This window comes from Antennarius striatus, chromosome 17, assembly GCF_040054535.1.
Source record: "Antennarius striatus isolate MH-2024 chromosome 17, ASM4005453v1, whole genome shotgun sequence".
In the NCBI taxonomy this organism is placed as follows: Eukaryota; Metazoa; Chordata; class Actinopteri; order Lophiiformes; family Antennariidae; genus Antennarius; species Antennarius striatus.
In genome coordinates, this window is record NC_090792.1 from 8,749,350 (window position 1) to 8,763,080 (window position 13,731).

The window sequence follows — 13,731 nt, forward strand, 5'->3', positions numbered from 1 at the left end:
AGTAGCCTGCAGACGTGACAGAATTAAACACATATGCTCGGCAGGGAGGCAGCCGCGGTATGAACATGTGCATCACACGTGCACTTCAGAAATCGCTCTGCGTGGGAGTCACTTGAACTTGAAAGCAGAAAATCTGGTCCAGCGAGTTAACCGTCAGCAGCAAACCCTCATTATTCCAGTCCTGGAAGAAAGAAAAAAAGAAAAAGTGGCAGCTTTCTCCAAAGGCATCCCGGGTTAACACACAACGTGGCTTTATTAATGCTTCACATGATGTTGCATTGTCCTGAGATGACCACAAGGCAACGTTAATAGTACATCTGAAGGGGAAAGTCTGTGAACCTTGACTAGATTATTGAGTTAATGATTGATTTCCTGCTGTTGTGCTGCAGCACTTTAGATAAACTTCGTGGTGACAGGAAACACGTCAGACAGGTTGCTATCTGTTCCGAGACCTCATATCAGATTTCTGCTTTTACTTCCTCTTGTAGAAATGTTCAGGTTATTCTGTTTATTTGTATGGCTTGAATTTACAACCTCAGTTACACGGCCAAACAGGTGCACAACAGTAGAAACGCTATGAATTCACAGCAGCTGATCCCAGTTTAAATGTCGGTGCACTTTACTGTGACTTTTCCTTAAAGTCATTATCTGATGTAATTTTGCAAGTTGTCAGTTTCCCTGAGTTTGTTTAGCATAAGTAGTATTTGAGGGGAAAAAAACAGCAAAGTCAATAACTTTTCTGTTATTTCTTGTTACTAATAGGCTCATCTGACTATTTTGACTGAACATCCTGTAACACATTGCTGGTTTTGTAGGGAAACGTTCACATGTGCCAGAATATAGTGCCCTCCGGGATTAGAATGGAGCCCAGAGAGAAAAAAAAACCAACAGGTGAAACATCATCCTCTCCCGGCCGCAACAAAGACGGCAAGGTGTGAGACGGTTGTAGCTCAGGGTGTGGCCAGCAGGTCCATCAGGCTACGCTGGAACCAAATGATTGCTTTGACTTTATTACACTAATGAGTGGAGAGCAAACCGCTGTCGTACAGGCTTGTAGGAACTTGTCAGTGTGCTCAACAGGGCAGGAACGTCACGCGACAACTAATAGGATGTATATGAATGTTTTTAAGTGGTTAACGCTCACGGTGTTTTTCACCTTGATGCACTTTTTGATCTTAGATCTCAAAAGAAAAGGCCTTGAGGACATAGAAATAAAAAATATCCAGATGTGGAGCTCAGACATCACACCGATTCAGGAGGACCAACTTCATTACGAGAATCAGGTTACATTTACTGCTTATCCATCAACATCCCCCCACCCCACCCCTGTTTATTTACACAACAGGTCCCTGGGGGGCAATGGGGTATAAAACAAAGGGTGGTAGAGGTGTTATATAGCAAAGCTTTATGAACAGGGAGAACCAATAATGTAGAAATAATAGTCCTTCTCCTTTTACAAGTGTTTTTACAGCCTCGTACGCGGAGCTGCTCATCTCTGGAAGGCTGCGCCCGATGCATGGAGCGCTCCCACAACCCCCCGGGACTGTTCTAAAGATACCGATGGCATGTGTGTGGCTCTAACCTAGTTCAGAGCGTTATCAGGTGCCCGGCGTGCAGCAGCAGCCACTGCAGAGAGGAGGATCCACACACTCTTCAAGGACAGTCCAAGGACACGCCGAGTCCAACCTCTTGGAGGCCAACAGCTGGCGCTCAAGATGTGATGCTGACACCAGACGCTGCACAAGCGGCCACTAAGAGGCAGCAGGTGGCTCCCCGGTTATGACTGGCACTCATTTACAGCTGATTGGTGGTGGAGGCGTTGTCAAGGGGACCGGACCCACACTTCAATGTGTTTGATTTCACAGCAATAAAAACGGCGGGAATATTTAGACACGTAAATAAATTCAATCTGGTGCCAAGATGGTTGACAATCTAAATTTAAATTCATTTTGCTGGTTTATTATTGGGTACAAAAAGTCACTTGTATAATGTTGTAATAAAGCGACACAGGCATAGTTGTGTACTTAAATGGTATAAAATTTAATGTAATGTTAGCATGCTCAAAAAAGGAAAAAAAAAATCAAAAAACAAAAATTAGGAGAAGCATCAAAATCACAAAGTGACGTGTGAATATAAAGTACAGCAGTGCGACTTACTTTTTGCCCATATTTCCTATTTTCTTAACAAAATAGAGGTTCCTCGATGCCTGATGGCACGTCATTAAGAGGAGCAAAGCTCGCTGACATCTTTTGACTCCCTTTATCGGGAGCAAGAAGAATATTTACAGACTGTACATCAGAAGTCAAACAATTCTAACAAACCAGATCCTGACTCACTCACTCGTCTGCAGAGGCATTGACACTTCACTCCACTGTAAGTGTGCAATGATGAAATGAAGACATCTCCACCTATTTACACACACACACACACACACACCCTGAAGGCTACATATACGTTGAATGTATAACACACTGGTTGACCGATTCTAATTCCCGGTTGTTGCATACCAGGAAATTTTTAGCCGAAGCTGTAAAATCAATTCAATAACCACTGTTCAAAACTGTGCAAATAAAAAAATAGAACACAGCACACCCACCGCTCCTCCCGGTATCAGGTTCATTGGCCAGAAAAAGTCAATTCAGGAAGCCCATAGATACGATTATATTCCAAAAAAAAAAAATTATTTACATGAGGCATGTTTGTTATAAAATATGTAGCATTTGAAAGTGACATTGAGCATAAGTCCAAAGGAGGCAGATTCTTTCACAGGTGTTTCAGCTCGGACAACCTGCGGTGGAGCTGCTGCTGTCGGACCTTGAGACGTTTCTTCTCCTGGAGCTGCCGCTTCTCCTTGGCGCTCAGCTCCATGAGGTACTCTGTTGCTTGGGTCAGGATGGCCACCTTGGGGGTCTTGGACGACTCCAGGCCGGGGATCTGATCGCGTAAGGCCAGGAAACGTGAGCGCAGATCATTCCTCCTCTTCCTCTCGAGGAAGTTGTGGTTCTTTCTGCGGTCGGTGTCCTCCGTGTCGGAGGTTTGAGGAGTCTCTGAAGGCGAGGCTGACTGAGAGGCGCGGGCGTGCCGACTGGACCCTGTGCTGACGCGTTTCACTGGAGGTTCCTGCTCTTCTTCATCTTCCTCATCCTCCTCCTCGGGGTCCGGTTCGCTGTCTGGAGAGGGGGCTGCGTAGTTGTGCTGCTGCCGGTGGACAGACGCGTGGAATCGTTTGGGGCAGGGATCCGCTCTTACTGTGACGGTCACCGGTTTTCTCAGGTTGACCAGTCGCATCCGGCTCTGTTTGCTCTCCACGGTGACCACGTCGATTTCCTCTTCCTCATCCTCCTCATCATCCTCCTCATCTGTGATCACACAGGAAACATAACCCATCAGTTACACATGTCATCCAGAAATACTACACTGCTTCCTGTGGGAGAGGAGCGCGGTGGTCATCCGGAACAAAAGCTTGCAGGAATTCATTCATTGTCATTCAGCACTGAGTGTTTAAACAAGAGCTGGTGGCAGGGGGGAAACTCCCCAATTTGACAAACGTGAAAGAGTTACTGTCAGTGTGTGTGTGTGTGTGTGTGTGTGTGTGTGTGTGTGTGTGTGTGTGTGTGTGTGTGTAGTAATTAATCACCAGCACCGGCCACCCCGCCCCTCTGCCGCACCGACCGTCGAGCCAAACGCAGACACTGACAAGTAAAAGCGGCGGGGGCGCGGTTTTTAAAACATTTCACGGACACTTAAAAAGCACGCATGTGGCGCATTGCGAAAGTGAGAGTGGAATAAACACTTTAAATATGACCGTGCACTTGATAACCCTGACCGGTTACACAACCCCCCCCCCAACCCTCCAACACCAAATTACGCATTGTTATGGGGCAATCTAATCCCACGGCAGGGACAGGGTGGGGCGGGAGTTGACTGTGACTTCCTTACCGGATGAATCAGAGCGAGACTCCGAGCCAGATGAGGCCGGCTTCCTGCAGCTGTTCGCGGGGATGGTGAGAACAGCCGCCGGGTCTACGCAGTCTGTCGCCGGGGTGGCGAGAGGCGCGACGGGCGCGACGCACTGCGCTTTGGTCGGTCTCGCCGCCGAGACGGCCGCCTGCGCCGCAGCAGACACCCTCCCGTTGACCTTCTCCAGCTGCTTACTGGCGGAGAAACTACTCCACATGCAGTCCCGGATGATGATGGAGCTGAGGTTACCGAACAGCTTGGGTGGGTGCGGGATGAACTGGGTGTCGTAGTCCTCGTCCTGGCCCAGGACTCTCGATAACCGGCTGAGTTTGTCCCCCGGAGAGAGAGGCGGCGCGCCGCCGCTCAGAGTCCGTGTGGGAGACAAGGGAGGGGAGGGGAGCAGCTCGAACTTTTTCCATATGTCCTCGCTTGGTGCGGTCGACTGGTAAAAATCCTCCTCCGTGTCGAAATTGTTGAAGAAATAATGCGGGTAGTAACAGTCCATGTTGTCGGTGAATAAGAGTTTATTCCCCCCAAGGAAGAAGAAGCGGGTCCTGGACAACCTGAGGGCAAATACCAGAGTAATAAGCAACGATCTTTTTAAAAGCCATTCCAGTCACACGTATCAAGTATCCATTTAACGGGCTGTGAGGATATCACATCCTCCAGTCGCCTCCTCTCCACATATGGGACCTCATCAATAATTGACCGCACCTTGTGGATGCTCTTTACACAAACTGTCCGGTTACATAAGGGCGTCCACGGCTTTCTACTTCTAGGAGTTGAGACTACAGATAAAACATGAGGCGTGACTTTCCTGGAATGAATCAGGATTGTGCGTAAAATAAGAAGAAGAAGAAGGGAGAAGAAAAAAAAAAAGTAACATTGTCAAAGAAACTTTCATAAGCGGATGGAATAAATGTACTCACCGGCTTTCAGATCTCACAGTAAAAATCTGATCATTTAAATTCCCACAGAAGGTAAAGAACACAATGTCCACGGAGAACACACGTGTAGAGCAGCTCGGGCTGTGACTGGATGAGAGGATGTCCCGCTGGCGATGATTTGGGTTATTTTAAGCAGTAAAGCTGAATATAAAGCCGGGGGCTTTGAAGACACACAGGGTCCGCCCCGAAACCACACAGTGCGTTTTTCGCGCCAGTGAGATGAGCTTTTATCAGGCGGAACAGGCGCCGGGCGGAGCCTCGGAAATATCTGCAGCGGTAGATCCGGGTAAGGCCCTCATTTACATAAGAGGCGGGGGCAGCGCTCGGTCCCGCCCCCTCTACAACACCAATTATGGTCACAGCCTGACATCATCACAAATGTATTGGTTACGTTTAGTATAGAAGCAAATGAATTATTCCCGCCGCACATCTAACTAGACAACTTTATAATCAGAGTGTGAGTTTAGAATTGTTAAAAAATCAACATGAAGCCGTGATGATGCATTCAGGTTCACCTCGGAAGAATTCTGAGCCTCTGTTGCACAATAATATCATGATGCTATTAATTGAACAGTTGGCCGAAATGGAAATATATTTTCATTTGTCAGGAAAAGCTGCTAAAACGTTTAGGAAAATTAAATTACATTCTATTTTGCCATTATTTTCTGGGTTTGTGTTTTGATCATCCTCTGTTTTTGCCACTCATATATAAACTACTTCAGGGGTTGACATGAAACTGGGTGCAATCAGGTTGGGCTGAGTTCCCCATTAATCACAGAGAAGAGACCAGAAGCACTGAATTGTAAAATAGAACAAGATAAAGAGATTGATTTTTTTTTTTTTACTGTTTAAATGGTACACATGTCCTGTTGGAATTAAGCTAAGGATTTGATGTAATCAAAAGTAACTATTTAGTGAGGAAGTGTGCTTTTGTTTAGTGCCCTTTTGGTTTTACAACTCAAACCATTTATTAGTTTATTGAGGAAACAATAAGTAAATCAGAAGTCTCCCTGATCATGGACCAATATAATAATAAACTACAGACAGGGATCATTCTTCAACATTATGAGTACTTCTACTTGTAATGCTGTACTTTTAGTTCCAGCAGATCCTCCAGCATGATTAACACATAATATTGAATTCTTCATTTTTGCCTCTTCACTGAGAGAAGAGTCTGATTTTCATCTTGAAACTGACGTGCTTTAACTTCATCACCAAACATTTTAAACTTATCTTCATCAAACCAGCAGGATTCTCTCAAACTGGTCTTGACTGAATTATATTTAATTTGATTAATTTGATAACCAGCTGCCAGCTGATGAATTTAAAGGAAGACAAAGCCGATGACGACACTTTCATTTAGTTGATGAGTTGTATACTAGCTACCAAGTACCTTGTTTGTATGACAAAAGACAGGGATTCAATGCAGACAGTCCCTCATTTCCATGTTCAGTATCTTCAGTATCAGTAGCTTAAAGGACTGGGGTGGAGTGAATCTCTGAATGACTTCCATTTTTACACAAATGAGCACAATGAGCTCACAAACAGCCAACAATCAGCCGCTAAAACGACTGCAGCTGCCGGTAAAGTCTAGCGAGAGTCTGTCCTAAATTCTTCTTTCCAGACCACCATACTGGTCCTGCCAGGAAAGAAAAAGATTGGCCTCACAAAATTCATGATGACCTCAAGACCCGAAACATTTCATTTCAACACAAACCATGATGTCCCCATATTGAGCAAGGCAGTAATTAAGTGGACGGACACATGATTGGTTTATATGTCCAACGTGAGCAAATGCTTTACGCTCACTGGTCAGCAAAAGGTCAGAGTTCACTAACGTCTCATGACAAGACAACGGCAGGTCAGAATCACACACGACACAAGGTCTCAGCAGACATATTGATCAGTTTAAACCAAAACATACATGCCTTCTCTGTAATAAAGCCTCTCTGTGGAGAAGACAATAAACTCCAGTCTATCTGCTCAAGCCGAGCTAATGAACTGATCAGTGAAGGACAGCTGCTGTCAGTGACCCGAGGCCTGACACATTTCATTGATTGTGTGGCGTGTGATTGTGGTTTGATTATTTGCGTCTCTGCGTTGAATTAAGTCTCAACTGGACTTGCTTGAAGACATTTTGAGCCTCAGGTCTGACCAGAAGAAGCCTCTTCACAGACACTGTTAGCACCAGTCAGCACCAGATACAGAAGGAAGAGTCGAGTTATATATCCAGCTGAAGACCAGTTGGAGTTAAAAAAAAAATTTCTAAAAGTGTGAGTGACTAATACTTCATTTTGTTCACAGCTTCCAAGGAAGAAAAAGAATATAAAATAAAATAAAAATTCAGGAGAATCAAGCCTGCATCTTCCTGTAGCCAGTGGGAGAAACATATCCATGAGCCAGAAATTCTCTGAATTACTATGTTTGAAGACATTGGCAGAACAATTCTGTAACAGAACCCACTGAGTCCATATCAGCCGATTGTCACAATAATGTTGGTGTTTAACCCTTTGGAACACATTTCAGAACTGTGATTATTCTCAGCACACAAAGGCACAATAACTGGCTCTTCATTTTAATTCTCAGCAAGACCACAGAGTTATCGCTGATTGATCATTGTCCGGTCCTGTCTTTAGACATTTCCATCAAAGTTTTGGTCTTATTTGTGAATTGCATCAATGCTGCTGCAGGAGACGCTTGTGCTAATTTCTATTACATTTAGTTATGTGTCTAATTATTTTAAGTTGTAAAACAAAAGTTTTATCAACCAAGTCTGTAGCTGGCGTTTAAAAACTTTCTTTGATTTAATTCTGCTTGTGTTTTTATTACAATAATGTTTTAATGTTGGTATTATGCTTCTGGTCATTCTAGAAGAGCTTGTTATCTTTGAGATTCTTAATCTGGTTAATTAAAATAAAAATGATGCTGATTGCAAAATGCAGTGATGTTATTTTCAGTTACATGATGCTTGACAAGTTTAACACGGTCAAAGATTAGGCTAACAGAAAGCTTTTCTCTTCTGTTTTTCGGAGTTATTTCGCCCACAGAGCTTCACATCACATAATTACACAGGACCAACCATAAGCCTTTCATATTGGGAATATTTCATTCCTGCCAGAGAGAGAAAACTAAGACACATAAAATTCACAAGAGGCACTCCTCCCCCCTCTCCGCTCTTCCTCCTCCTCATTGGAGATCTTTTCTTTGCATAGTCATTGTTGGGATAACAATGCTTAACACCAACAATAGGGAGCTCCCCAAGTCATCTCCCAGCTTAACTTCAAGTACCCCTCATTGTCTTTTATTGCTATAGTAGCATATGTTTTGAGGATGGTAAAGAGTGTGTGTGTGTGTGTGTGTGTGTGTGTGTGTGTGTGTGTGTGTGTGTGTGTGTGTGTGTGTGTGTGTGTGTGTGTGTGTGTGTGTGTGTGTGTGTGTGTGTGTGTGTGTGTGTGTGTGTGTGTGTGTGTGTGTGTGTGTGTGTGTGTGTGTTTGGGAAGGTGGGGGTCTGGCTCCACCTCAGCAGAGTCCTCATGTAGTCCACAACACCCACTCATTCAAATGAAGAATAAGAATACTGGACACAATGCAGTGCAGGAATTCAGATGGTTTTTCGGGGAATGTCTGTGGCACTGATAGGCAAGGGACATCCTCCATTTCCCCACGACCTTTGTGACTCAGAAGCCCCCCCCACAACTCTCACCTTTGCCCTTCCCCACCCACCTCAAAAGATATGTAGTATGTTTAAAAGTGGGACCAGTGACCCGTGGCTCAGACTAAAGCCATGCAGATTAGAAAGACAATATAAATAATTCACATATGTGTAATTTCTCCCTGGGGGATGTAAAACACCCAACTCTGACACCTCTGTCCCTCCCCGAATACCACAAGGGTGTGATCAGCAGGATGTCCCAGTTTTACCTGCTAAATGCTTTCACTGGAACAGATCTTTATCTGCTAATGCATGCAGTTCTTCAAGCTTTATCTAGTGATGCCATCACCGATCTTTCAGCAAGGGGGCATGTCATTGAAAGTATTGGATATGATTACTTTCGTGCACCTACTCTCATTTTAGCAGTAGAAAATCATATATTGACACTCATATAGAAGCGGCATAGTAGAGGCCATGGTAAATCAAGGACATAATCATGCTTTTAATTGTGTTATTTTACACTGATGCTGATCACTGTGAGGTTAATGAGTATAAATAACTGTGACTCAAAGCTAACTCAGAGTAATGTACAACATATTAGGGACCGAACTGAAACATTAATGAAAGAGGACTTAATATGAGGTAGACTGTCAGTTGAAGAACCATATTCCTCGTTTCTGGATGTAACCACTACTCTACAGAACACACTGCGTGCACTGCATTAGTTTGTATTGGGCTGCATGAGTTTGCATTGGACTGCGAACTTCCCCACTGTGAGACAAATTAAGGATTATCTTATATTATCTTAGGTTGTATTGGTCTGCATTATGGTTGTGTTGGGCTACATTATGGTGCACTGGGCTGCATTGGGTTGTATCGGGCTGCATTAGGTTGTATTGGGCTGCATTAGTATACATTGGGCTACATTAGGTTGTGTTGGGCTACATTAGGCTGCATTGGGTTGCATTGAGCTGCATTGGGTTGCATTGGGCTGCATTAGGTTGCATTGGGCTACATTAGGCTGCATTAGGTTGCATTGTGCTGCATTTGGCTGCATTGTGCTGCATTAGGCTGCATTAGGTTGTATTGGCTGCATACGGTTGCATTAGGGTCCATTACGTTGCATTGGGTTGCATTAGGTTGTACTGGGCTGCATCAGGTTGTATTGGGCTGCATTAGGTTGAATTGGGCTGCATTATGTTGTATTGGGCGGCATTAAGTTGTATTGGGCTGCATTAAGTTGCATGGGGCTGTATTAGGTTGTATTGGGCGGCATTAAGTTGTATTGGGCTGCATTCGGTTGCATTAGGCTGCATTAGCTAATATTGGGCTGCATGAGGCTGCATTCGGTCACATTGGGCTGCATTAGGCTGCAATTGGGTTGTAATAATTAGCATTGGGCTGCATTAGTTTTAATTGGGCTGCATCAGGTTGCATTGGGCTGCATTAGGTTGCATTGGGCTGCATTAGGTTGTATTGACTGCATTAGCTTATATTGGGCTGCATTAAGGCTGCATTTGGTCGCATTGGGTTGCATTAAGTTGCATTGGGCTGCATTAGGATGTATTGAGCTGCATTAGGTTGCATTTGGCTCCATTAGGCTGCATTGGGATACATTAGGTTGCAAAGGATGCAAAGGACAGGGCTCGATGGAGGCAATTGATTCGCTGCGGCGACCCCTGAAGGGAAAATGAAAAGAAAGGAAAAGAAGGAGGGATACATGAGGTTGCATTAAGTTGTATTGGGCTGCATTAAGTCGTATTGGGCTGCATTAGGTTGCATTGGGCTGCATTAGGTTATATTGGGTTGCAATAGATAGCATTGGGCTGCATTAGGTGGCATTGGGCTGTATTAGGTTGCCTTGGGCTGCATTAGGTTGCATTGGACTGCATTAGGTTGCATTGGGCTGCATTAGGTTGCATTGGGCTGCATTAGGTTATATTTGGCTGCATTAGGTTGCATTGGGCTGCATTAGATTTCATTGGGCTGCATTAGGTGACATTGGGCTGCATTATGTTATATTGGGCTGCATTAGGCTGCCACCTGCTGCTTACTTTGTGTAGTAACTGATTTGAGAGTACTGTACAGTATATATTTTTACTGGCAAGTTAATGTGATGAAAGGGTTAATGGCAAAGCAGCTGAGTGTTTACTTCAATAAAAAGAGAAAGAAAATATATATATTTTGTAAATATTAAAAATCTTCTACTGAAATGAGAGAACAGTGCAAAAGTATACAAGCTAAATCTTCTGTATGTGCAAAGTGAAACTGCAAATAACATTTTAACTAACTAATCATTTTAATAGGGTTATAGTTAGCTAGATGTATCTTTCAAATTTATGTTTCTGTGCAACACTGTCGCCTCACAGCAAGAATTGTGATCGTCCTGTCCACAAGATAATGGATGGATGGATGGATGTTTCTTTTCATGAAATTTCAGTCAGTAACACTCTTATTTTATGCTGTCCATACAAAGTGGCGTAAAACAGTAGATTTCCTCCAATGTTGCAAGTTTAAAAAATAAATAAACCTAAGCAATCAAATAAATACTAAATATTAGGGGCTTCTAATGGCCAAAATCCAAAATCCGATCTACCAGGGAAAAATAAATGACAACAATGAGATTTTCTATAAGGAAACAGTAGCAACCAGTCCATATAATGATCACACAGCAGCAGGAAGCAGGTTCTATATTTTCCAGAAATCTCTACACTGAGATGATTTCACAGGTCGATACGGGAACAAAGTTGGTTTTGGATCACTACAAATAACAATGAGAACATTTCCAATGAAATACTGTTTGTTTGATTAACTTTTTATTGTGACATACTGGATATATTTTGTTCTGTCTTTGTAGACCTTTAAAATAAATAATAGTGTAATAATCTGAGGCTGTTTCTGCAGGAGACGAGTTATCTGTTCAATGTCTACAGTGCAGTGTGATGATCTGTCCAGTAGATGACACCACAATGAGGCATTTGACAGAGGAACTAACCGACACAGTGATTACTGTTCACGTTTTCATCCTCCGGTGGGGTAACTGAGTGTATTGCGGACAGTTTTTACTTCTGTTTTAATATCTCTGTTTCATTATGCTATGGAGTTCTACACTTGACATACTCTTGAAATGTTCAATGTCATCATTTTTACCCTGTTTTAGCCGTCAGCATTTGTAGTACAGTTATAATCTTTTGCCACAGGTTTCAATGAATTCTGATCTGATCCATTTTGCAGTTTTTATTGAAAAGTTCTGGAATTCCTATTTTGGCCTCTAATGACAGGTGTGAAACCAAATAACATGACATGTAAAACTGCTCCCTGGTGACACAACAGTACAAATAACATGGTAAAAATTCATTCTCAGTATAGTGTAACTGTATAGTGAGAATATAGACAGGTCAAATCAAGATAATTTAATCAGTAGAGCCTAAAATCACATATCGTAATGTTTGATTAATGCTGTAAGACATAACAAGAGTACAAGAGTGAAACTACATTTTTAAAATAGAAGACAGGACCTTTCTCTCTCCTTTTAGTTTCACTATGACTGATTCTGTACTGAACATCCTGGACTCCACAATGGAAAAAATTAAACCACTTGGATAAAGAGAAAGGAAATGGCTCACAGTGAACAATGGAAGAATCTCTACATGACGGAAACAAACAAATGCAACCATGAAAACATAAAGTATGTAAAAGTACTAATCCTGAACAGACCAATGGCTTCTAATCCAGCACACACATGGTGTAAAGGTCGCCTAATTCTACATTTGCTGCAAACAAAATCTGTAGGATTAAGAAGTTTGAGCTTATTTTATGTCATAAGACCACAGTGCGTCCCACCCCCAGTAAGTTGATCATAATTGGTTTGTCTCACCATATCAGGGTTATGATGGAAGACCATGTCTTCAGATGACAGGAAACAGATGACAGTTTGGGTTTTTTATTTTTTGTTTTTTTCTCAGAAAAGTTTTGAACATGACTCACTCGACCTCTGGATGCCCTCTCGCTTTAGTGCTTAATAGAGAACATTTGAACGATTCAGATCTGCTCTGCTTTTTCAGACGCTCACAGACATTTGTCTTCAGTGAAGTAGCAGAGTGGTAGTATCATGTTTTAAACTCGGATGAGCAACATTGTTGAATCTTAGATGCAAAAAAAAAAAGACCGTGGATTAAATAAGGGAACAAAGGTGGAGTTGCTCATTTAAAGGGCTCATTTTTAACTCTCTAGGTTGATGTACAAATAAAAGCAGGCTATAAAACAGTAAACAGGTTGAGTGAGTAACTGTATGAGGTGTTATTATGTCTATAAATGCCATATATCATTGTACTATGTACAGTGACAATAAAGGCTTTCTATTTCTATATACACACTCAAGTCAAATATTTTGTTTATCATTGTAGTGGTATTAAAGCTTTGTGCAACTTGAAGACTTAAGATTCCTAACCTGCTTAGCTGTGTCTACTGCTTTCAGTTCGTTGAAGAGAAGAAACGCTGTGTTGCAGCAGACTGTCGTTATATAAAAAGCTGTAATGCGACCTTCGTGCGTTTATGGTTGTGCAGAGGTGAAAGTGAACACAAATAGTTACACGGTTTTAGAAAAGATCACACACATGAACTGCAAGACACACTGAAATTATAAGAGCAGGAGAGGATGTTACTATCATATGGGCATACGCTCCAGTCTTAAGAGTTTTACTTGAACATGCAGAACCTGCAACACCAACGTTTACTTTCTCTACTTCTCTCTACAGACTTGAACTGGGAACTTTCCAGTCTTGCAGCCTACTAGATAAATGTTATTCCAATCAATTATAAGATGTATAAATTTATTCTTCAAGGTTTCTTCACTGTGAATTGTGCATGTGAGGTGTTTAGTTGTCAATATCTGCACAGGAGGAATAACATCCTGCACAGGTCATAGCAATGCTCAAACCTGTTTGCTCTGTGCTCACCAAGGAGATCTCATGACCTTTAATGGCGTCATCTGAAAGTCAAGTCAAGGTGTGTAAGCAAGACTTTCTCTGAAGTAACGTCATGACTTGTGTGTGTGTGTGTGTGTGTGTGTGTGTGTGTGTGTGTGTGTGTGTGTGTGTGTGTGTGTGTGTGTGTGTGTGTGTGTGTTTGTGTGTGGGTGCCCAGCAAGTGTGTGAATATTGAGAGTATGCA

At 42.7% G+C, this 13,731-nt stretch overlaps 1 protein-coding gene across 1 annotated transcript; it reads right to left on the bottom strand.

The window, feature by feature from the left end:
- Positions 1–2,025: 2,025 nt before the first annotated feature.
- mycla (MYCL proto-oncogene, bHLH transcription factor a) lies at positions 2,026–5,120 on the bottom strand. Its single transcript, XM_068339559.1, has 3 exons — positions 4,890–5,120; positions 3,940–4,523; positions 2,026–3,359 (listed from the first exon to the last, which is right to left on the bottom strand). Exons 2-3 carry the CDS (start codon positions 4,463–4,465, stop codon positions 2,764–2,766), a joined length of 1,122 nt encoding a protein of 373 aa, XP_068195660.1. The 5' UTR covers positions 4,466–4,523; positions 4,890–5,120; the 3' UTR covers positions 2,026–2,763.
- Between the last annotated feature and the right edge of the window lie 8,611 nt (positions 5,121–13,731).

Excerpts from the sequence above, each read along its gene's own strand:
- mycla (XM_068339559.1), bottom strand. The coding sequence starts at position 4,465 with ATGGACTGTTACTACCCGCATTATTTCTTCAACAATTTCGACACGGAG. Across the intron at positions 3,360-3,939 it reads GTCTCGCTCTGATTCATCCG|ATGAGGAGGATGATGAGGAG; the intron begins GTAAGGAAGTCA and ends GTGTGATCACAG.